This window comes from Plecotus auritus (genome assembly GCF_963455305.1).
Source record: "Plecotus auritus genome assembly, chromosome: 3".
Classification (NCBI taxonomy): domain Eukaryota; kingdom Metazoa; phylum Chordata; class Mammalia; order Chiroptera; family Vespertilionidae; genus Plecotus; species Plecotus auritus.
This window is the reverse complement of record NC_137772.1, coordinates 223,041,168-223,066,264: the sequence shown is the minus strand read 5'-3', so window position 1 is coordinate 223,066,264 and position 25,097 is coordinate 223,041,168. Positions and strand designations below refer to the sequence as shown.

Below are 25,097 nucleotides of genomic sequence, written 5' to 3'. Positions count from 1 at the left end.
TTTTCATACAAGTCGTTAAGGAACACCACCCCGTCCGCGAAAGTTCCGCCCCCTCCAGCGAAGCCCCGCCCCCTCTCGCCGGTCAGGATGGCGTGCACATGCGCCGAAGTGCGTCCCCGCCCCTGGCCCTCTTCCGCGCGGACCCCGCTGGTCCCGGCTCTGTCACCTCACAGTAGTCGTTGCCGGTGGCGGGCGGGGAGCGCGAGCAGCGTGGGGCTGGGAGCAGAGCAGGACCGCCTATTCCCCGCCCTTCAGGCCGGGCCCGGGCTTGGTCCCCCCCGCGCTCCTTCCGCTCCCCACCCCGGTGGGTACGGGAAGGTCCAAGCCGCTGCTGGGTGCCAGAGGGGCTTCGTGGCCGCGGCCGCCACGGGTCCCGATGGAGCCGTCGAATCTCTATCCGGTGAAGCTCTACGTGTACGACCTGTCCAAGGGCCTAGCCCGGCGGCTCAGCCCCATCATGCTGGGTGAGGGAGCTGGCAGTGGGCGGGAAGGGGGGCCGGCCGGCCGAGGTGCGGAGGCCTGGGCCAGGGCTCAGGGGGCGACGTAGGGCCCAGAGGATGGAGAAATGCCGGAGTAGAGAAGGGAGGGGTCAGGTTTGGGCCCCTGTGCCCCACTCTCCGTTTGAATCCAGGGGGAAGGGATGGAGAGGAATCACGCCCTTCCTCATCCCTTCAGAGCCCCTCAGCTGGGAGGTGGGGTGAGCCGGCGCTCATCCGGGTGGGTTCCCTGCCTCGCTTGGCGAGCCCGCTAGCTCCTTCCTCGGCGCGGAGGTAAAGATGCCTGCCGCGTGGTGCCCCTCGTGGAGAAAGGGACACTGCGGAGATTCTCGGGTGGCCCTCGGAGAGCCTTCCTTCCATGCCAAAAGGAAACCCTTCCTGCCGTCTCTAGGGCAGGTGGGAAGAGAAAGCTAGAGCCGCACAGGGACCCAGCCATAACCCCTCCATAGAGGTGAAGTCAGGTCTGCTGGAGCCCAGATGGTAAGAAAGCAATTCGGGGGTGGGGGGTGGGGGGGTGAGTTGGATACTGTTGTGCCAGTAAGGATTAGTAAGGGGCGTATTTCAGTTGTGCTCCATTAAACAACGTAACTGCCAGCAGAGAAAATCAGTGTAAATCAAACTTCATTATAACCCAAATACCAAAGTGCCTTGTCTAACATAGAGATTGTTAGGTTTGTGATTTCAGGTGATCACTGGACCGGAAAGGGTTCCAGGAATTGATAATTGAACAGCTTTGGCAACATCCATTTGAATGACTATTTTTTCCTGGCTTATGGAGACATTTAGAGAATGTTGTAGTTCATGTGCATAAGACGAGAGCAGAGGTCAAGTAAGCAAGGCCATTTTTGAGGGCATCTTTTCAATATCCTTGAGTTTCTAATAATGTGTAATAGTGAGTTGAACTTAACCTCTTACTTAACCCTGGGCCATTGAGTGGTTCCAATATTCAGCATCACCTAAGAACCACCTGGGGTGCTTGTGAAAAATACAAAGACACCTTCATTTTCAACATACATTGTTAAATAGGTATTGAAAAAAAAAGTTAGAACAGTTCTTTAAATATGCAACTGTGTGTTTAAGCAAAGGATATACAGTATACTTGCTTAGGCAAATAATTATTTGGAAGAATACAAAAGAAATTGGTAACAGTGATAACTTAAGGAAATGTGAACTTGAAGCAGGGAGGCAAAAGTGAAAGGGAGACTTTGCTATAACTTTTGTACCTTTTGAATTGTATACTACATACATATGTTATCTATTCAAAATAACAGAGTTTTAAATACATACATCCGACCTAGACCCTCATTACACAAGTACCAAATAAGATTTTTCTGGAGTTTTGATCCAAAATTTTGTATTTTTTTTTACATGTTTTTATTGATTTCATAGAGAGAAAGGGAGAGGAAGAGAGAGAAACATTGATGAAAGAGAAACATCAATTGGCTGCCTCCCACACATTTCCACAGACATGCTTCTACTGGGGATTGAGCCCACAACCCAGGCATGTGCCCTGACCGGAATCAACCAACTACCTCCTGATACATGGGACAAGGCACAGAGATGTCACTGGCTGGATTCCCGGTCAGGGCACATGCCTAGGTTTCTGGGCTTGATCCCTGGTAGGGGCCGGTCAGGAGGCAGCCCATTGATGTTTCTCTCTTGCATTGCTGTTTCTCTCTCTCCCTTCCTCTCTCTCTCAAATCAATAAAAAAAAAATTTTAATATACTTTTATTGATTTCAGAGAGGGAGAGAGAGAGACATCAATGATGAAAGAATAATTGATCGACTGCCTCTTGCATGCCCCCTACTGGGGATCAAGCCAGGCATGTGCTCTGACCAGGAATCAAACCCTGATCTGGTTCATAGGTCGATGCTCAACCACTGAGTCACACTGACTGGGCAATAAAAACATATTTTTTTAAAAAATAAAAAGCTCCTCAGATAATATATGTGGCTGATCAATTATTAGACAGAAATTGGGCCTAGATTGTAAAATTACTAAGGCAGCTCCGGCCAGGTGGCTCAGTTGGTTAGAGCATTGTCCCATGCACCAAAAGGTCACTGGTTAGATTCCCAGTTAGGGCACATACCTAGGTTTTAGATTCAATCTTGGGTTGGCGCATGTACATATATGGGAGGCAACTGATTGAAGTTTCTCTCTCTTCTCCCCTTCTCCTTCCTCCCTCTCCCTTCCTCCCCCTACTTTCCTCTCTCTAAAAAATCAGTAAACATATACAAGGGTGAGGATTATGCCCTAGCTGGTTTGGCTCAGTGGATAGAGCATCGGCCTGTGGACTGAAGGGTCTCAGGTTCGATTCCGGTCAAGGGCATGTACCTTGGTTTCGGGCACATCCCCAGTAGGAGGTGTGCAGGAGGCAGCTGATCGATGTTGCTCTCTCATCGATGTTTCTAACTCTCTATCCCTCTCCCTTACTCTCTGTAAAAAATCAATAAAATATATTTTAAAAAAAATAAACATATACAAGGGTGAGGATTAATAAAAAAGATTAGTAAGGCAAATCTGAAAGCAAAACTGACAAAGTCACTTGGGGAGGGTGCTAGTTTCTAAGAGATTGCATCAGTCAAGTTGTAACTAAACTTCTTGGAATAGAGCCATTTGGTTAGTTTGATCATAGTGAAGCGTTAAATATTTCCTAGACCCAAAAATAAAAGCCTCTCCCTTTATGTTTTGTTGTTTTTTTCTGTTACCTAATATCTAATAGTTATTGATTTTAGCTGAAAGGGGCCTTACAGATCATTGTTTCATAATCCATTCAGCAGGTATTTATTGAGTGCCTACTGCATGCCATTCATGTGTTAAACTTACCTAAGGATGACAAAATCAACAGATACTCTGTCATCATGGAGCTATTTAGTGGGAAGACATTAAAAATAAATAAGCAAATAAAATAATTAAAAATTGTGGTAAGTGCTGGGCTGTACAGGAAGCAAACTAGGTGCTGAGAAAGACAGTAACGCGGCCTACTTCAAGGGTTATCGGGAGTAGTGACTTTTTAAGTTGAGGAAGAAGTAGCCAAATTTAATGATCTCTTCTCTCTCTCCACCTTTTTTTCCATATTGCTTTTATGCCTTTTACAAAATTAATGAAGATAAGGGTTATCAAAGCTAATAGTCATTACTTTCTAGATTTGAACACTTAGGAGAAATGTGCATTGCCTTACTGGTTCATTCCATCCAGACAGCACTAACTTTAAAGTTGGGTATGTTCTAGTTCTATTAATAGCCATATGTTGATTTCCCATTCCTAAATATATATGAACCTCTAAAAAATCGATTTGTTTCCTGACTTCTAGGAGCATATTAATAGCTAGCAACTATTGAAAGCTTACCATGTGCCAGACCCTTTTTTCTGAGAATTTTGCCAGTGTTATAATCCTCACCACAATTTTGTGAGATGTGTCCTGTTATTACCTCCAATTTTCAGCTGAGGCAGAGCTGGGTTATGAACACAGGCACACTGACTTCCAGAGCTCATGTTCTCAGTCGCTTTATTATACCACCTCTACTGTGTGATGTTTTCCCTCATAATTGATGCAAAGTAGGTACCTTGTTCATGTTTGTAAAGGCATCTTTGGCCAAGCATTTCATTTGAATGAGATAAAAATCTGCGCTCAATGTGTATATGGCATTCATAATCATAGATATACGATCATCCCTCTTTAGCCTTAATTTTCCCAAATTAAATTAGTGTGACCTCATCGCAGTGACCTCTTATTCTTATGGCAATTCCTTATTATAAGACCCCCCCCCATCTAGTCCTAGCCGGGTTGCTCAGTGATTATAGCGTCCACCTGCTGACTGAAGGGTCTTGGGTTCAATTCCAGTCAAGGGCACATACCTCAGTTGCAGATTCAATCCCCAGCCCCAGCACCTGTGGGAGGCAACCAGTGGATGTGTCTCACAGTCACGATTGGAATAAAGCCCAATATAATTCTCTCCTGAAACATGTAGACTAGACAATGTCACCCGGTCTCCTAGTTTCCAATCCCCTAGAATGCTTTCCATGAAGGTATTCCTGTCCCACAGTTGCGCAGTCACCGTGAAAATGATCCCAAAACTATCCTTGGTGTTCTAATCAAGCAGACAGCCTGGTTGTACCTTTTTCCCCCCACAGTTATCATTCACCTAAGATAATTAGCTATTATAATTGTCCTTCAGTTCCCCCTCTTAATAATTTGGCTGCTCTTTAAATTTCTTGACCTTTCTATGCTGAAGTACATAGAGATAAATGCAGAGGGCGTGGATTTAATTATAGTAAAAAGTACTTCATATTTGTTGATTGTGTTTTGTACAGCCACATATCCTGAGATCACCTTTGTTTTTCTTTACAAGCCTATCTTAAAGTTGTTCTCAAGTTTAAAGACAGGGACGTGGGGGCGGAATATATATATAGTAATGAAAGACATGAACTCTGCCTCCCAGGAGTTCATTTCACTAAAAATAATGCATGTACGAATGCAGCAGCATAAAAGAAATTATGATTAGATGCCAAAATGAGTGAGTGGTGAGGCAATTATCATAAGCCTTGAAAGAAGGGAGAGGACATGGTGGGCTGGATGTGTCAGAGAGAACAGCAAATACCTTGAGCTCCTGGAGTGCAGACTCTGTCTCATTCCACTGTGTCCCCAGTGGCCAGTCAGAGCTGGTGCTCAATAAATACTACAGGAATGAGTGAGACTTGAAGATTAAGTAGAAGTTATTTGAAGCTGAGGGTTTTTTTATGTTTTGATGCCATCTGTTGTGTTTTGTTTTAGATTATTATTCATTGTGTACACTTTTTAATAACCAGCTACTGAATTAATTTAGTGACCATGCAATTTCTTTATGGCAAAAGGAAAATTGATGTGGCTTGCAAGGCCCTTTGTGATCTAGCTCCTGCTTTTCTTTCTATCCTCACCTGAACACACTGATGTGATCCTTTCTCAGCTGGGTTCCACAGGAGAATTAAACCCTAAGGGAAAGGATCTGCGGGACTGTTTTCTCATTCTCCCAGTAGCTACCAAGTGGTGAAGGGCTGCTGTACCCCCTGCCAGGGATACTTTCCCCATCTCTTGGCCTGGCTAACTCCTACTCAGGTCTCAACTACTAGTAAAATGTCACTTCCTCCAGGAAACTTTCCCTGAACCCCAGCCCCCAAATCTTGGTGATGTGTCCCTATTGTATGCTGATAGCATCCTGTATTCTTTAATAACATTCATCATTCTATTTTATAATTGCTTGTTTTCTCATCTGTGTCCACACGCACCCCAACTGGACTGAAAGCTCCATTGGGGCAGGAACTCTCCATTGTATCTCTGGAGTCTAGCAGTGCTTGGTGCTCAGTAAATACAAACTGAGAAGAATAAGCTGCTTTTTTTAAAGTTAACCCGTTCATATTGCTGGTAAATACTTGTTAACATTTATTAAGGACCCATGGTTTGCCCAGCATAAAAACAAGGAAAAGCACGCCAGGATGATGTACATTTTACATTTGTTTTCATGAACCAGCCAGCAGATGAAAACACTGTCAGTTAAAAACACGTAGTCACTGCCCAGCATCCAGCTATAAACCAGGAGGGTCACAGTTCAGTTCCCGTTCAGGGCACTTGCCTGATTTCCGGGCTCAATCCCCATGGTGGGGGCATGCAAGAGGCAGCCGATCAATGATTCTCATCATTGATGTTTCTATCTCTCTCCCTCTCCCTTCCTCTCTGAAATCAATAAAAATATATATATTTTGCCGAAACCGGTTTGGCTCAATGGATAGAGCGTCGGCCTGCGGACTGAAAGGTCCCAGGTTCGATTCCGGTCAAGGGCACATACCTTGGTTGCGGGCACATCCCCAGTAGGAGGTGTGCAGGAGGCAGCTGATCGATGTTTCTCTCTCATCGATGTTTCTAGCTCTCTATCCCTCTCCTCTCTCTTCCTCTCTGTAAAAAATTAATAAAATATATCTTTAAAAAAAATATATATATATATATATATATATATTTTTTTTTTTTTTTTAAACCAAAACTTTGTCACTGGGGCTACATTTGATTTGCACATGGAACCTGTCACCATCATTCATGTTGTACTCACTAATAGACATTTATTTAGCACCACCAGTATGCCAGCTGCTGGTCTTGAGCATGTCTTACAACTAGCATGTATGTCTATCTGCACAAGCTCCATATATCTTAATTGATGAGGAGGTGGATGGAGTATTTTCTTCTTGACTTTTTTTTGTTTTGTTTTAATACTCACCTGAGGATATTTTTTCCATTGATTTTTAGAGAAAATGGGAGGGAGGGGGAAAGAGAGAGAGAGAAACATTGATGTGAGAGAGACACATCAATCAGTTGTCTCCCGCATGCTCCCTGACTGGGGTTGGGGATCGAACCTGCGACTCAGGTACATGCCCTTGACTGGGTATCGAACCCTTGACCCTTCAGTGCATGGGCTAATGCTCTAACCACTAAGAACACTGGCCAGGGCTCTTCTTGACTTTTACATACTCACTTTATTCTTACAATCAGTGGAAGGCTAACTAATGCGGACCTCACTTTTTTGTTATTCATGATGAAAAACAAGGCTGATATCCATGTTTTACATTTGTTTTCATGTGCATACTTCATAGGCCTCAAAATCAGTGCATTGGAAATGCTAACAAGCTTGGAGACATGCAGTCATCTGACCCACCTGCTCTCCAGCTTGCTGAGGAAATCCTAGTGGGAAAATAATCTGCTTTCTGTAATGTGCTGATTTCCACTGAGCCTAATTCATCGTCTCAAAATGGCTTTGTGCCCTAATTCATTCTCAAACCACTACCTCCTCCTCCCACCGCAGTCTAGCCAAAAACATTTAAGGATCAGTCCAGTCCCACTTCCCATTGCCTGTCACACTGTGCAGGAAGCCATTCTCTTCCTCCTGAGAGCAGGCTGCCAAGTAGCTACCATTTCTTTTTTTTTTTTTTAATATATTTTATTGATATTTTACAGAGAGGAGGGGTGAGGGGATAGAGAGTCAGAAACATCGATGAGAGAGAAACATCAATCAGCTGCCTCCTGCACACTCCCCACCGGGTATGTGCCCGCAACCAAGGTACATGCCCTTGACCGGAATCTAACCCGGGACCCTTGAGTCCGCAGGCTGACGCTCTATCCACTGAGCCAAACCGGTCAGGGCTAAGTAGCTACCATTTCTGTCTGAGCTGATCAGACAAGTACATCATCCTGGCGTGCTTTTCCTTGTTTTTATGCTGGGCAAACCATGGGTCCTTAATAAATGTTAATAAATATTTGCCCTACACTACCTTGTATAGATGTGTGAGAATAAGGATAACTATGAAGCACTTTAAATTAAGTAAAAATATATATAAATCTACTCAGCCAGTTTTGAATGTTCTTTTTGGCTCCACGTGTTTGGCAGTTGGATTAATAAATGAAAGAATGAATAAGAGGATCTCTTTTTTTCTATACTCCCAATCACCATTCTATGAATGGATGAGATCTTGAATGTTCCTTGATATAGTTGAATAAGGAGAAAGTGTCATGTCTAGCTCACAGGCAAATTTAGTGTTTGATACAGAGACTTGTTTCTGTATTAAAACTTGTTTCAAGTATTAAATAACTGACAGGGTGATCTCTGAGGCCCCGCTCCAAAACTCCATTCTTTTAGTAGGGCTGGGTTAGAACTAAGGTGTCTGTGCAGCTGTCTTCCTGGGTCATTGAGCATGGGCTTTGGAGAGCGCAGTATGCCAAGGTTGTAACATCATTTGGTCAACAAGCCAGGGCAGTTAAGATTGGGGTTAAGAACTTTGGCCTCAATAGCACTGTGGGTGTGTCAACCGACAGGGCTAACAACAGAACACCTCATTTCAACAGATGGGTGTGCAGCATCTCTCTTGCAGGTGCTTTGCTAGGTGCTGGAATTACAAAGATGCATAAGAAACTGCCCTTGTCTTTAAGATAATTGTAGTCTGATGGGGAGAAAGACACAAAAATAGGTAGTTTCAGTACCAAAGTACTACGAGAGCAGCCATAACAGTCTCAAATTCTAAAGCGTGAAAGAAATGAGTTAGTCATTTTTAGGCAAGTGTTATATGCCAGGCACTGTGATGGGCATATTTCATGTGTCTTCTCCCTTAATCTTGGAAATGTTATGAGGTAGACACTAGTGTGTGTGTGTGTGTGTGTGTGTGTGTGTGTGTGTGTGTTTAGCAGAATAGCACGCTGAGGTTTAAGCAGCACTGGCCAGTAGAGCTTTGTGCAGTGATGAAATGTTCTACATCTGCACTGTCCTATCACTCACCAGTAGCCACGAATTTATTCTTTTTCCCCCCATTGTAATAGTCATATGTAGTCAGTGGCTACTATATTGGACAGCTCAGGCTTAGCAAAGTTCTCAACTTCTACAAGGTTTTATGTGATTTGTCCTCTATTACCTCTGTTCATCTCCTAGTTTTCTCCTCCTCACCCACCCACTCCACTCTAGCCACACTGGCCTCCTTAAGGTCCTTCAGTTTGCCTGGCCTGTCCCACCTCTGCATAGCTCCTTCCCTTGTCTCCTTCAAGTCTTTGCTCAAGTGTCCCCTTCTCCAAGAGGCCCACCCTGGCTATCCCTGAAACTCCCACTCTCCCTTATCCTGCTCTTAACTTTTCTATATACTCATTATTACTAACATATTATGATATTGTTTATTATTATTTATTACTAGAGGCCTGGTACACGAATATGTGCATCGGTGGGGTCCCTCGGATTGGGCCAAAACCGGCAGTCCAACATCCCCTGAGGGGTCCCAGGGTGCGAGAGGGTGCTCTGCAAAGTTGCTGTCTTTCAGCAGCTTCTGTGTTGAGCATCTGCCCCCAGGTGGTCAGTGCACATCATAGCTACCGGCCAATTGGCTGGTGGGCTGGTCGCCTAGGCTTTTATATAGAGACTAGAGGCCCGTTGCAAGAAGATTCCTGCAAGAATAGGGCTTTCTCAGGCCTATTCCTGCACGAATAGGGCTTACTGCAGTCTCCACTGCCTCGCTGCCTCCCATCTCCGCTGCCTCGCTCCCTTCTCCACCACTTTGCTCCCTTCTGCAGCACTTGGCTTCCTTCTACGCTGTCTTCAGTCTTCACTCTGTGCCTGTGTATGCAAATTAACTGCCATCTTTGTTTGGTTAATTTGCATATTTGCTCCTGATTGGCTGGTGGGCGTAGCGGAGGGATGGTCAATTTCCATGTTTCTCTTTTATTAGTGTATACTAGAGGCCCGGTGCACGAATTTGTGCATGGGTGGAGTCCCTCAGCCTGGCCAGCGATTGGGGCCGTCTCACCCAGACCCAAGCAGGGCCTGCCGGCTGGGGGGGGAAACCGCGGGAAGTTGGAGGCCACAGGAGGTTGGCTGTGAGAGTGCGCTGACCACGACGAGGCAGCTCCTGCATTGAGTGTCTGCCCCCTGGTGGTCAGTGCAAATCATAGCTACTGGCTGGTCGTCCGATCATAATGGTCACTTATGCTTTTATATATATAGACTAGAGGCCCAGTGCACGAAATTCGTGCATGGGTGGGGGGGTGTCCCTCAGCCCAGCCTGCACCCTCTTCAATCTGGGACCTCTCAAGAGATGTCCGACTGCCCATTTAGGCCCGGGCAGTTGGACATCCCTCTCACAATCCAGGACTGCTGGCTCCCAACTGCTCGCCTGCCTGCCTGCCTGCCTGCCTGCCTGCCTGATTGCCCCTAAATGCTTCTGCCTGCCAGCCTGATGACCCTTTAACCACTCCCCTGCCAGCCAGATCAACGCCTAACTGCTCCCCTGCTGGCCCGATTGCCCCTAACTGCCCTCCCCTGCAGGCCTGGTCACTCCTAACTGCCCTCCCCTGAAGGCCTGGTCCCCCACAACTGCCCTCCCCTGCAAGCCTGGTCCCCCCAAACTGCCCTCCCCTCCAGGCCTGGGTCCCCCCCAACTGCCCTCCCCTGCAGGCCTGGGTCCCCCCCAACTGTCCTCCCCTGCAGGCCTGGTTGCCCCCAACTGCTCTCCTCTGCTGGCCCGGTCACCCCTAACTATCCTCCCTTGCCTGCCTGATCGCCCCCAACTGCCTTTCCCTGCAGGCCTGGTTGCCCCCAACCGCCCTCCTCTGCTGGCCCGGTCACCCCTAACTGTCCTCCCCTGCTGGCCTTATCACCCACAACTGCCCTCCCCTGCTGGCCATCTTGTGGCAGTTATCTTGTGTCCACATGGGGGCAGCCATCTTTGACCACATGGGGGTGGCCATCTTGTGTGTTGGAGTGACAGTCAATTTGCATATTACTCTTTTATTAGATAGGATTACTTATTGACTGTCCCCTTCCCCATCCCATAAGTCCCATGAAAATTTGTCTACACTTTCTCTCTCTCTCTCTCTTTTTTATTTTTTATTTTTGTAAGAGAACATTTATTTGGTAAATTATATAGGTAGAAGAAGTAATTCCTAGAAGAAATGGGTTTAGGAAATGAACCTTTACGGGGGTAAAGGAAGGACCCTTGGAGCTTGGGAGTGAGGAAGCTAAGGGTAATGTGCCTGGGGGAGAGGGAGGGAGAGAGAGAGGGAAGGGAAAGGCACGGGTGTGCTCCCAGGAGGGAGAGCGCTATACTTTCTCTTAAGAGTGTAGTGTTCCTCCTGAAGTGAATGAGAGCAGGAAAAGGAAAAAAAGAGCAGTGTCCTGCCCTGCTGGTTTCTCAGTGGTTAGAGCGTTGGCCCAAGGACAAAAGGGTCATGGGCTCAATTCCTGGTCAAGAGCTCCTGGGTTGCAGGTTCAATCCCTGGTCCCATGGGGCTCCAGCAGGAGGCAACCAATCTATGTCTCTCTCATGTTGATGTTCCTCTCTCTCTCTCCCGACTCCCTCTTTCCCTCTCCTTCCTCACTCCCTTTCACTCTGTCTAAAAATCAATGGAAAAAATATCCTTGGTTGAGGATTTTTAAAAAAGTGTCCCTAATCTGTCCAAATTCATTGCATTATTACATGTCTTCAAGGAAATAAACAGCAAATTGCTGCTATTTAGACAACAAGCTGTGTTATAAATGACCGTCCAGAAGAGCACATCAGCTCTATTTAAAACACAATGTTCACCTCCCCATTTTACACATGGTATACAAGGAGGAGACTTAGTGGTCTTCTAGAGTCAGCTGGAAGAGATGAGAATCCAAGCCAGTTTATCTTATAGCCCAGTAAGCCAGGATTTGAAGATACTCGTCCTAAATGGGTTACCACTCCCCTTTGGCATCCAGTGGAGGAGGGCATTATGCCTAATAATGGTCTCCGTGTATCAAACTTCTATGTACCACACACTGTGATGCTTTTATACATTATTATTCTTGAGCACAACAGCTCTGAGAGTTTGAGTAAACTTGCCTAAGATCCACACTAGCAAGAGGTGGATCTGAACCTATTGTACTCTTAACCTCCTCTGATGACACTACACTGAGCCATCAGTATGTTAGTTATCCTGAGGGGGCCATGGTTTCTTTCCCATTTAAAACATTTTCTTAAAGGGACAATCAATATATTCCATTTATTTCCTAGGTAAATTTCATAATTGTGTAAGTTACACAAAGGGAGAAACAAGCATATCACCTCTCTTTCCACACAATGCTTGGAGTTTCACCCTGTAGAAAGTCACAGGGCAAGCATGGAAAGTAACAGTTAGCAATCAGTAAACAGTTAATGTGAAATGATAACCAAAGGCAAGAGGTGTTGATCATGTTCTCACATCTGTCACTGCCCTGCCTTCTCTGCCTTGGCACTGTTGTATAGTATCTCCCTTGGACTATGGCAAAGACTTCCTCACTCGAGTCTGCTCTCTCCATGCTCTTCCATCCAATTCATCTTCTCTACCCATAGTTGTCTTTTCAAAACGTGGATCTGATTAAGGGACTGTGCTGCCTAACAACCATCAGCGCCCCCACCAGCCCAGCCCCACCATGTAGGATGGCCTTCAGTCCAGGCTTCCCTTCCTTTGCCTACACCCTTGCTGGCCACTTGTCCTCTTACCACCATCACTGCACCCTTTGCTTTATCCTGCAAGACCTCAGTCTTTTTGACAGCTGTGCATTTGCACATGCTGCTCCCTGTGGCAGAAGCATCCATCCCTGCCCCTATCCCCACCCCCCGCCCCACCCCATTCGCTGGTTGAATTGCAGCTTACAAGGGTTGTTCTTTATCTTTATTATAGGTAGCACCTTATTTTTACCACATTATCTTTACCACATTATAAAGCCTATCAACATGTTGTAATTATGTGTCTGTCTCTTTCCATTTGACTTTGGGATCATTAAAGGCAGGACAGTGATTTGTTTGCCTGGCCTGTCCCACCTCTGCATAGCTCCTTCCCTTGTCTTAGCACTGATGACACTCGTTCAAGTCTTAGCACTGATGACACTACACTGAGTCAGAATAGGTGATGTGTTCATATTTGCGTGTTCGTACCTGACATTTCTGGCATCTAGAGATATAGACTACGTTTACATTGACTACTTAAGTGGATGGCATTTGTAGTTTTGCTCTTTCATTTCTGAAGGGTTTTATCTCAGTGAAGAAGTGGATAATAGCTTTTCTATACTATTATTTTACTATAGTCTCAATAGACAAATTAAAAAGGCAAAGTTGAATTGACCCCAAAGGGGGAAGAAAAACAGACATACAATTGGAGTACATCTGTACCAGTGTTTTTATCTTGCATTCTGATGGATTCTGATCACTTTTCAACTTAACATGACAAACCTGTGTCAGGACCTAAGGGCCTTATTGGAGGAGAATTGCATTCCTAGAAAGTCCCTGCAGAGGTGGATAGTGGGTTTCTCTGGGTTTGAGTGATGTTCTGGATTTACTCAACTGGGAGGCCATGTAGTCTAGTCCCTAGTGGCTAAATCTCTTCTTTTCTCCACAGGGAAACAACTGGAAGGCATCTGGTAAGTTGGGTGGGATCCTTGTTTACAAAACAAGGCTGAACCTGTGCGCTTCAGGTTCCAGTCTGTGGTTCCAGCTTAAAGCCAGCTCTGCGTCATAAATCTTCAAGTTGTAACGCAGTGGTTCTCAGCCAGGGATTCTTTTGTCCCCTCCTCCACCTCCTACCCCCACCGCAGGACATTGGGCAGTGTCCAGAGACATTTTTGGTGGGTGGATGGAGGCCAGGGATGCTGCTGTAACATCCTACAGTGCACAGGGCAGCCCACAACAAAGAATCATTTAGCCAAAACTGGCAATGGTGCTGAGATTGAGAAACCCTGCCCTAAAGAAAGGCAGAGAGGTCCTGCCGCCCCTCACCAAGGTTTCTAACTACAGAAGTCTGAAGGCCCCACAAGTCTGTCTTAAATCATACCTACTTTGATCTCTCACTGCTGGACCCATCCCTGTCAGACAACGAGACGGTGGCTGAGCTCTCAGCTCCCTTCATGAGGAAGCCATAGGTCAGTATTCAGTCTTGACTCCAAACCCTCCTGACATTGGATTGACAGAATGGCCCTTTGCTTTGTTTGACTCAAACCAAGTAATATGAACCTCTTCACCTGAAATAGGTCCACTTTTCACATCATCTGGTCCAGGGGTCCTCAAACTTTTTAAACAGGGGCCAGTTCACTGTCCCTCAGACTGTTGGAGGGCCGGACTATAGTTTAAAAAAAAAAAACTATGAACAAATTCTTATGCACACTGCGGGCCCGGGACGAGTCGGCTGCTAAGCAGGACAGGCAGCAGCACCCGGCGGGCCGGATAAATGTCCTCAGCGGGCCGCATATGGCCCGAGGGCCGTGGTTTGAGAACACCTGATCTGGTCCTTCCATCAGTATGGTCCAGGTGCACTGCTCCTGTTAATTTAAAAAGCCTGGGAACACACCTTGGTCTGCAGTCTTTATCTCAGTAATTGATTTTTCAATATCAAGGTGAATCTCTAGGGACTCGCCTCTGCTTACATGGTTCTCAGCTGGGGTCAATTCTGAGACATTTGGTACTATCTGGAGACATATTTGGTTGTCACAACTGAGGGGAGGCGATGCTGCTGGTGTCTAGTGGATGGAGGCCAGGATGCTGCTACACATCCTGCACTACACAGGACAGCCCCCCAATCCAGAACTGTCCAGCCCCAAATGTCAGTAGTGCCAAAGTTGGGAAACGCTCACCTGTGGTGCTCACCTTGCCTTTGTTTGGTTGGTTTTATAAGGCTGCGACCACAGTCCTATCCGTGGGCAGAAATGATTCTCACTGCAGTGTGGTGATTGCTTTTTCTCAGATGGTTTTAAGTTTTCTGGCTTACTCTGTCTTCTCTCTGCGTTGCAGGCACACCTCCATAGTTGTACACAAGGATGAGTTCTTCTTCGGCAGTGGTGGGATCTCCAGCTGTCCCCCGGTGAGTGTCCCTCCCCAACCCTTCCTGCAATCTCAGGTTCCTGGGGATTCCCAGAGACCAGGAACTCGGCTGCTACTCTGTGTTCTCGTCCTGGCCCAGTGCATGTAGGCCTGTGGCATAGCTCCTCACTACTACCTGAAGGCTCAGCTCAAGAGAACCCTCCCCAGACCCTCCAGCCAGTTGCTCTCCTCTCTGCTCCCACGGCACTTTGGGGTCCCTCTGCGTCACACTGAGCATGTTGCGGTGAAATGAGCTGTTCCTGGGTCTCCACAGGAACTATGTGAGCTCTTTGTGAGCGAGACTGTGCCTCACTTTCCTATCCCGTGGCCAGCTCAGTGCCCGCCTCACAGCATGAACTCAGCCAACGTGAAGCTGAATATGAGGGCTCTGAGAGGTAAAGTGAGTTGCCCAAAGTTACATGGCCAGTAAGTGGCAGCAGTACTTAAACAGGTCTGTGACTCTAAAGCCCATGCCATTTTCCAAAAAACTTCTGTCTGAACTAGCTAAGGGTTGTCCCAGGAGGTGCTCAAACCACATAGCCATTCATTTTGGTACTCATAAATGGGAAGTCATTCTTGGTTTCTTCTCACTGGTCCCTCACCTATAACAAATCCTTCATTACGCCCAGTCAGTTCTACCTTGTAAATGTGTCTTAAATCAGCCTCTCTCTCCTCACCTATTCCCTTTTGTCCAGGGCTTTCACCTAGTCCAGGCCACACTCATATCGAGCCTGGACCACAGCAATGCATCAACTCTTCTCCATCAATCAGTTCTCCCCATGGGGAGCAAAGTGACCTTTCCCAGTGAAAATCTGATTGTGGCATCCCCCTGCTTAAGTCAGAACTCTACCCGCTATTCTTGGAATAAAAACCAGAAAGATCAGCGTGACCTCCAAGGCCCTAACTGGTCTCAGGCTGCCTCTCGGGGTGGCCTCTTTTCAAGTCATGCCCTTGCCCAACCCCTCTCCTTACTTCTGGAACACACCTTTAAACCTAACCACTGCCTTCAGCCCCCCCCTCCGCCCCCATCTCTCACCTTGTTACGCTTCTCCATCCTTCAGATTTGAGCTCAATGTCACTTTCTCAGGCAAATCTTCCCTGACCCTTCAGACTGGGATAGTCCCCTGTCATATGTACTGACGGCATTCTGTAGTTTTCCAGCAAGACCCTTATTGCAACTCATAATAATACATTGGTTTATGGGATTTTTTGTCTGCCTTCCCCACTAGGCTATAAGCTCCCTGAGGGCAAGAATCTCATCTGTTTTGTTACATCATACCCCAGTGCCTAGCATAAGGCCCGTCACATAGTGAGTTCTCAATACATATTTGTTATATGAGTGAATAATGGGGGAGGGGGGGGAATAGTGACCTTTTAGTTTCTTATAACTGAGGTCATTTTTCTCTGGCTACCATGATTATCCTGCTCACCGTGCCCTCTCCAGTGCCTGGAACAATGTCAGGCACATAGTAGGTGCTCACTAGCTATTGTATAAATTCATGGTCTTTGCAGGGAGCTTTGCTTTGGAGTGCGCTACCTTTTTCCCAGCTCATTCCCAGCTCTGCCCCTCCCTTGCCCCCCAGTGATCCTGTTGCTTCCCCCTTGGCTGGTTTTCCCACTGGGCCTCAGTCTTGCCCTTGGTCTACTGTGGCGGTCTGTTAGCCCATGGCTGAGGGTTTTCTGTAGGCCTTTCAGGGGCCATTAACTCCCTTGCCTGGGGAACCCTTTAGCATCGTTGGATTATCCTCACGGATCATAAAAGTACTGAATTTTGGAAATATTTGCCAGCCTGCCGGATTTCTCACAATCCTTCACGTTTTCCCTGTGTTCAAGGGACAGGACATCAAGTGTGTCACTAGAAACCCTGGCTGCTTACCTTATGGATATGGGCATAGAAAGATGGCCTCTCATGTAGGAGCCACTTCTAATTGTCCTGTTCTGCCCTTATGGTCGGGCAGGTTGGGGACAAAGGGAGACTTCAGATTCTGGGTTCCCATCTTTTTATCAGCTGAAGCAGTGGACAGCATCAGGAGTCTGACCTGCATGAGACTCGGCTTCCCAGGCCTCCACCAGAAACTAGAAGCCCAATTTCTTAGCCGTCTTTCTAGCACTGGCAATGGCAAGTTTCCAGGAAGCTCTAAGCCATTGGAGCCCCGATGCAAATAGGAAGTAACATTCTTCATCTGCCCTAGGTGCTCTGAGAGTTAAAAGTTGTCAGAACAGAGCATTTGTGGTCGTCCATGGAAAGGCACATTAAACAATTCAGTGGAAATGGTAATTTAATGACTCTCTTTGGGTTGGCTCTTTTAGGGAGGGACATTGCTTGGGCCCCCAGACTCTGTGGTTGATGTGGGGAGCACAGAAGTCACAGAAGAAATCTTTCTGGAGTACCTGTCCTCCCTGGGGGAGTCTCAGTTCCGGTGAGTGGAGACAGGGGTGGTGGTTAGTTGTGTCTGTCTCCCCCACTAGATAATCACCCCCCAGAGGGCAGCCACCAGTCACACCCCCAGAGTCCTCAGCACCAGGCCTGGCCCAGCATTTGCTGAATAAATATGCAGAGGAGGCAGAAGAGCGCAGTGTCGCTCCAAGGCTGATGCTCCACCCAGCAGGCCTTCTGCTGAGACTTGGAGGAAGGACCGGCTATTGATTCTCCCTGATTAAATCAGCTGCTGCTATTTCAGCAAATCCAGTTCTCGGCTACACTGGCCAAGTATTTTGTGCTGAAAATCAAAACCAAGGTTTGTAGAGGGGTTGGGATAGAATACAAACTTGAGCAGATTTTCTCTTAAAGAAGCTTTGGTCGATTCAATAACTGTTAAACTCGAACCCTAGAGCTCTGCTTTTGTGAAAGTAAAGATTGTCCTGAAATTGTAGAGGAGCCTCGTGTTTATATCTCATCCTTCCCTGCAAAATTTGTTCCCATTGGCCCAGCGAGGCAAACCAAACATCCTCAAATTCAGCTGTGCTCCCCCTTCCGTGACCTGGTTGAGCTATTTCATACACCTGGCTCGCTCATGTCTGTGTTCCTTTCTCACACTGTACAGAGGTGAGGCCTACAACCTCTTTGAACACAACTGTAACACCTTCAGCAATGAAGTGGCACAGTTCCTGACTGGGAGAAAGATCCCTTCTTACATCACTGACCTTCCCTCTGAAGTTCTCTCAACGTAAGTGTCCTCTGCCTCTGCCCTGCCTTATAAGTCCCCATTCCCAGCCAGTGCCACTCCTCCGCCCAGGTCTGCCCTCTCCTGGTCTCAGCAGAATCTTCCCAAGCCTGGTGGGCCCTGTCATGATGGCAGCTTCGAACACGGAAGGCCACCGTTTTCTCTACTCACTGTTGCACACTTGGGTTACCTTCACCTGACTTGGAGTGGGACCCTGGACTAAGTGCAATCGCAGAACTTAGAATCTGGCCTCTGTCTTTCCCGTTGCACACGAAGCATGCCACTCCCCAGAAGTGCCTGCTTATCATGCAGTTTTAGATGGAGAAGCAGAGAGTAGGTCAGAGAATTCCGAGGGCGGCTTGTTGTTAGTCTTTCTTCCCCTGCACCATGAGCTCTTTGACGCCCTCAAAAACAACTTCCTGCTTGCCCTCGTACCTTATGGTCCATCACCCAGGCAGTCCCCTAAGAGGACACACACACACCCAAAGCCATCACACCCCTCCATTCCTTTGCTATTGACTGCGTCCAGGCAGCCTCTGCCCACTCCAGGGCCATGACCATTTCTTGACTCTGACTCAGTTTCTCCTGAACTGGGGCCCTGTCCGACAGGGATCCCAGCAGGTTGAGCAGGCTTGGCAAGGGGAGCTGTCTTCACACCTGGGTAGGAATCCCTCAGGAAAAACTGCATCGGAGACAAGGCTGCTCTGGCCCAGCCCTGGCCCTGCCTTCCTTGGCGGGTGTGTGCAACCACACTGCCTCACTAAGGATCTAGGTTATGGGGCCCTGAGCAAGCTTTAGTAGCTGGAATGTTCTTGCTGTTATTATTTGATGGGTGGAGACTGAACTAAGGTTACTATTTCTCCGTTTCATCTGTTTCTTCTTTGAAATACTTCATTCCCTTTGAATTTGGGGACAGTTTTCCAAAATGGCAGTATCCACTGCAGGAAACAACCCCAGTAACTGAGATGTGTTGTGGGCAGCCTGTTTTAAGGTTGATGTAATCCTGGAAAGTCTCTGACACCGGTGTTTGCAGTTCCAGCCAAGCTCCTCTAAGATCAAATGGGGAGCCCTTTACAAAGGGGCACTGACACCCGGCCACCTGCCTTTGTTGCGTTTCCTGACTCTTCTGTGTCCCTAGCAGAACCTCCTGACTTTACCTTTTTCATGTCTTTTTTTCCCCTCAGCCTCCTCATTAAACTCTATTTTATATTCTTGTACCATGAAAATTAAAGATACAAGTACAGAAAGTACAGGAAGCTCTAGTTGCCTGTATGTGGCCAGCCTGTTCAAGCCATAGAACTAACCAGGACCTAGAGATGAAGGGAGTGAGATGGTAGCATCTACTGGGGAGGGGACCCCAGGTTTCAAAATGCAGAGCAGGCTCTTTAGAGACCCCTCCCATGAGAAACCAGGGGGGAGGCCGGTGGGAAGATGAGATGAGGTAAGAGTGTCCTTCCCATGTGGTGGTGGTGCTGCACCTGTGGGGAGCTGGGCGTGCTGGCGGTCCGCGAGCCCACCCGAGCTCCTGTGTCTGCTTTCTCCGCAGCCCCTTCGGACAGGCCCTGCGGCCCCTCCTGGACTCCATCCAGATCCAGCCGCCTGGAGGGAGCACCATGGGCCGACCCAACGGTCAGAGCTAACAGGACTGCATGGGACCGCCCTGCCTCCCAGGGCTTTTCCTTTTTAAACAAAACAAACCCGACCAGATTTCTATTTTATAATTTTACATCAGAGCTAACAACCAGGGGACAGCTTTTTAAATTTCCCAGGGAAGGAGATCATCAGGCTGCATGTAGGACAATGCTGCTAAGAAACAGAACAAAATGCCATCCCTTTGAATAGTATTATACTAATTTATTAAGGCTGTCTTGTCTGTGCGTTCACTTGACGCTGCTTCCTAAGCGCCCTCCACGCTCGAGGAAAGGAGGGGGTTTGTTTAAGCAGAAAGCACAGTTTGGGGGAGCCCCAACCTAGAACCTCTTTCCAGAAAACACCCATGCTCTACCCAGGTTGCCACCTCCTGTGGGGACCCAGGTGAGTTTTACAACAGCCATGACCTGGAAGCAGTTCCTCTCTAGTGTTAAACAAACCAAAGGAGTTGGTGCACGTGGAACCAGTGTCAGGATGGCTCACCCAACCTAAGTGAATTCTTTAGCCACAGCTGTGTCACCTTCCCTCCTCCACCCCAAGCAGGCCATGGGGCCAGAGCTGGAGCCGCCAGAAGCCTCAGGATCGAGGGAGAGCGACAGTAAGTGTCAGGCAGAGAAAACAGGATAAAGCCATTCCTCCTTCCTCCTAGACTGATTGCCAGTCCTCAGACATCAATTTTGGAGAACCTTGCTGCCTACAGGCTGCTCTCCCTCAGCATAGCTGACCTGTCGTAATTAACGACAGGTCAGAGGGAGACAGAGGGTCCAGCTGGAGAGGCAGAGCCCCAGGCCCCTGTCTGTAAGTAACAATGTAGGTTATTACAGTCACCGTCCCCACCCCACCCAGACCAATGTGCAGTATTCAGCTGGGACCAAGGGGAATGATTCCCTGCTCCAGGAAATGTAGAAAGAATATTAATGCAGAGTCAAGGTGGCAAGAAATTTAGTTGTTTCTGATAGGAATTTGTACATTATCCTGAATGTGTTGTGAAGACACATGTTTCCGTCGTCATTTTGACTTTAAGGAGCATGGTACGGGATGCATGGCTATTTTCCTATGAGCTGCTGCTGAGAGCTTATAGGCAGGGAACAGTCTGGAAGTTTCTTATCCTGAGAGGCTTTCAGATTCCCTTTCTTCACTTGTGCCTCCTCTTAAGTTAGCTTTTGGGGAAGCGAGGGTGGAGAGAGGACTCGGCTGCCAGGTACCCGAGGCCCAGCTCTGGCATTGCCCCTCTTGCCCCTCCTCCTGCCACTTCTTAGACTTGAATTATGTTGTCTTTCCTGGGGTCTGGCCTGCAGCAGGTGCCTTTCTTTTCCAAAAAGCTGCTGCTCCCCTCTGGCCCCTCCCTGGCTGTGCCATCCACAGAGCAGTTGGCATCAGGGTCTCAGCTCAAGGAAAAGATGTTAGTCTGCCTTAGTGTTTGCCTGTGACCTGACCAGCTGTGATGTCAAGTGACATTTTGGAACTTTTACGATGGGAGGCCAAACGAATGAGCGTTTAATTCTTCTCAAGACCCACTGATTTGCCAGAATGCATGGCAGTGATACATTAGAGCAGAAACTGGCAGGGACCCTTAATGTCCACCGACTGGCAGAATGGACCACGGGGAATGGCTTTCTCCCAGGAAGGCAGCACGTTGGTTCCTTCCCGCCTGGGTGTCTCCTTTCCCAGCTGCCTGGGCCCGCCCTCCCTCTCTACCAGGCTCTTCCTCAAACCTCTCCACACACAGCTCCAGCCAGAGGGTGCTGGGCATCACAGCTCCTCCTCTTCTCTCTCCTCCCCATCTCCAGGCCTAACTGGTTTCTCCTTCCAGTCACCTCCAGACCCAGGGCTATCCTGAAAAATGGCTCCCCTAAGAGACTTTGAGTCACTTGCTCCATTGAAAGTCCCCTCCATGCCCAGCAGCCATTTGTGCCAATGCCTGTGCCCTAAGGAGAGACAGAAGGATCAGAGCCCTGCAGGAAAGCAAGCTCTCCCTCCCCGACCCACGTCCTACTGGCGCTGACTTCGGAAGCCCAGGCTCAGACTCGGCCCCCCCTCACATTTCTCTGTCTCCCAGCACCTCAGGAGCATGTCCATTGTGCCCAGCTAGCTCCACACGGGCGTGCACGGGTGACCAGAGTGACAAGTGAGCCATGTGTGTGATTGTGGTGCACAGTGGACCCCTCCATAGCAGTCCGCTGGTTTAAAGGGACGGAAGGAGGTGGGATGAGGCCGCCACCCTCCCAGAAATAAAGCTTGTACCTTTGAGATTTCTTTTTGCCCTTGAAGTCAAACTAATAACTGTGTTTAGTACGGAGGTGTTTGCTGGTTTTCTTTGATGTTTTTTCTAACGCAATAAACTCACTGCCTGCTGCATTTGTGTCGTGTGTGAAGGTCCGGGTGAGCATCCAGCATGAAGCCCTGGCTTTTTTGTCTGTCTCCCTCTGAGCTTGACTCTGCTGAGTCTGGATGTGCCACCTTTGCTTGGTTGTAAGCCTTAGAGATAAGAAGTGGTAAAAGCAGGAAAGAGTGTGTGACTTCCACCACTGATTTACAAAGATGGGGGAGGAACCCCGCTGAAAAGAGCCAGATAAGGTTACGCTGCAGTGAGAGTTGGACACCAGGTGGCGCTGTGCACCCCACAACACTGCCCGCAATCAAACTCGGCTGACCTGGATACCACGGGTCACAAGACTCTGCCCTGCTCCCCACACACCTCTACCCTTCCGTAGCCCCCAAAGAGTCCACTGGGTAACACATTTATCAAGGCCCTTCTCGAATTTGTCCCCAGATCTCCAACCCCACACCCTCCTGCAAGAGCAGTTCCTATCACTGCAGGCGGTTTCCACCTCTGGCCTTAATTTACCATTTGCTGGACCTGGATTCTCCCCTCCCCCACCTGTCCTCAGAGCAGCCCTCACCCGGTGCTAAAGGCCCAGCTTCCGCACCTCCTCTGCAAAGCCTCTGCCCCTCCCCACGCACAGCTGCCCCTTCCCTCCTGCGGGTGCCTCCCCAAACACTCCTGCCAGCTGGGGCAGGGCCTGGCTGTGGTCATCTGAGTGCCCAACACCCAGCACAGGGCCTGGCAGAGAGCTGCCATCACCGAGTGATTCAATCCTCCTAGGCCCACACTGAGGGGGAGAGGTAGGTCATAAAATACCCTGGACTTGGATTCAGATGCCCCGGATTGAACCTCTGCCTCAGATACCTTGATCAGGCCTTCCCTTCACTGGGCCTCAGTTCATTCTGTAGAATGAAAACTGCATCAAATATTCTGTAAGGCCCCTCCTTGTGGGACTCTTCTCTCCATCCCTGGCATGAGAGGTGAGGAGTGACTTGTCCAAGGTCTCTCAGTCCTTGGGGCTCAGGTCTAAGCCACAGAAATCACTAACCCCAGGTGTCAGGAGGTTGCTGTCCTTGCTTCCCACCCCCAGGTGGGGCAGTGCTGGGGCCCAGCCATCTATGTCCCCACTGGCTTTGGCTGGGGGAGCCCCAAGGGGGCCTGTGCCAACCCAGCAACAGCCTCCACCCCCTCCACAAAACACCTGTAAACATGCGCACTGCAGCTGGTTTAAATTTAACACACTAGTTTATTGTGAAAACAATGTAAGCTCTGCAGGCATTTTGGAAAATGAAGAAAAAACTGCCAACACCCACAGTCTGTCCAACCACCCACTGCTCCAAACCAAGATGGAATTAAAACCAGCAATAGCTCTAACTACTCTTCTTTAAGTACATCTCCTCCCCTGCACCCAGAGAGGCTGCAGTGGTGGTCCCATCTATACTAATAAAAGGGTAATATGCTAATTAGGGCTGATGTCTTCTGTACCTCCATCCGGATGTCGGACAAAGCCACAGCAGCTGTGAGGCCCAGGGCTCAGGCAGCCATGGGCCCGGCCGGCCGGCAGTGGCAGCAGCAGCGGGGTGATGGGGGTGGTGCCTTCCCCTGATCAGCCTGGTCACCTCCCACAGAGGGAGGCCAGACTGCAGCTTAGGCCCACTCCCCGTGAGGAGTGGGCCTAAGCCGTTAGTAGGACATCCCCTGAGGGCTCCCGGTCTGTGAGAGGGGGCAGGCCGGGCTGAAGGACCCCCCATCCCCTGCCAGTGCAGGAATTTTCGTGCACCGGGCCTCTAGTTTATACATAAGGAACAGGACCAGAGAGTGGGAGGGACCTGCCCAAGGTCACCTGGTGGGAGGCAGCCCCAGGAACTCTGTCTGACTATACACCCACTACACCTGGGCTGCCCCCTTGGGCTGGGACTGCCCTTCTTCAGAAGCTCACACTCCAGATAGGAAAAAGAGGATCAACACCCCTGTATTCATTTGGCAACATATTGACACTTGGCCTTCCACCAAGGGGCGTGGGAAGAGCCTGGGCTTTGGGGGAATGGAACTGAATGTGAGTCCTGACTGTTCTGTGTGACCCGGGAAAGCAACTTCAACTCTCTGGTGTCAGTACCTATGTCTGAAAATTGAGTGTCAGCGCAGTCACCGCAGAGGATTCTGGCAAAAGAAAATGAAATGCCCAACGGATGAGCTATTCTGCCCAAAGCAAACATGGAAGTCACTAACCTGCAAACCTCAGCCAACCGTATGGCCCAGAAGAGCCTAGTCTTCCTTCGTGAGCAGGATCCTGCCAGGATGGGGGTCTCAGGCCCCCTGCCTTCAGGCCTGGCTTCCTTTGGTGCTCTGGAAACACCCTTCTGGCCAGGCCTCCCAGCCCCAGTTCCCCCAGTACTGCTCCTCGCTTTCCCTAGGGCCTCCTCAGGGCCCCATCTGAACACCAGTTGCCAGGGAAAAGCCTCCCTCTTAAAGGGATATACTGGTGGCCATAAGGGCCACCCCATCTGGTCTTCCTTGGGTCTGAGTCTCAGGGCAGTTCACTCCCCCTCTCTGGGTTTCAGTATCCTCATCACTGAAATGAGTTGTGAGAATTCAGGGAGAGGTTGTGAAAGGTATTTGTAAGGAAACTGGTTCGCTATGTACCGGTCTAAGGCGTAGGTGTGCTATTGTTGGGAGCTTATCTTTGTCTTTGAAAAGGTGGAGCTAATCCATAGGAGACAAACACTTGTCCTGCCCTTTGGGCCCCATTCTACAGTTTCTGGATTCCAGCACCAGGGGTGGAGCCCAGGCATCTGTACTTAACAAATTCCCTAGGAATTCCTTTATTTTTTAAACATTTTTATTGATTTCAGAGAGAGGAGAGGGAGAGACAGAAACATCAGTGATGAGAGAGAATCATTGATCAGCCGCCTTCTGCACACCCCACACTGGGGATCGAGCCCGTAACCCAGGCATGTGTCCTGACTGGGAATCTAACCATCACATCCTGGTTCATAGGTCAACGCTCAACCACTGAGCCACGCTGGCCGGGCGGAATCCATTTTTTTTTTAATTTATTTATTTTTAGAAAGAGAAACACAGATTTGTTGTTCCACTTATTTCTGCATTC

General features: G+C 48.4%; 1 protein-coding gene across 3 annotated transcripts; it reads left to right on the top strand.

Moving 5' to 3' along the window:
• The first annotated feature begins 86 nt into the window (after positions 1–86).
• DESI1 (desumoylating isopeptidase 1) lies at positions 87–23,443 on the top strand. 3 transcript variants are annotated; one of them, XM_080661509.1, is made up of 6 exons: positions 125–464; positions 13,395–13,416; positions 14,780–14,849; positions 17,159–17,268; positions 17,893–18,015; positions 19,559–23,443. In XM_080661509.1, exons 1-6 carry the CDS (start codon positions 377–379, stop codon positions 19,650–19,652), a joined length of 507 nt encoding a protein of 168 aa, XP_080517635.1. In that variant the 5' UTR covers positions 125–376; the 3' UTR covers positions 19,653–23,443. The 3 variants fall into 3 exon arrangements, with proteins under 3 accessions (XP_080517634.1, XP_080517635.1, XP_080517636.1); XM_080661508.1 differs by lacking the exon at positions 13,395–13,416 and having other exon boundaries at positions 87–464; XM_080661510.1 differs by lacking the exon at positions 14,780–14,849 and having other exon boundaries at positions 241–464; positions 17,159–17,272; positions 17,809–18,015.
• The last annotated feature ends 1,654 nt before the right edge of the window (positions 23,444–25,097 follow it).

Excerpts from the sequence above, each read along its gene's own strand:
- DESI1 (XM_080661508.1), top strand. The coding sequence starts at position 88 with ATGGCGTGCACATGCGCCGAAGTGCGTCCCCGCCCCTGGCCCTCTTCC. Across the intron at positions 465-14,779 it reads GCTCAGCCCCATCATGCTGG|GCACACCTCCATAGTTGTAC; the intron begins GTGAGGGAGCTG and ends TCTGCGTTGCAG. Across the intron at positions 17,269-17,892 it reads CTGGGGGAGTCTCAGTTCCG|AGGTGAGGCCTACAACCTCT; the intron begins GTGAGTGGAGAC and ends CACACTGTACAG.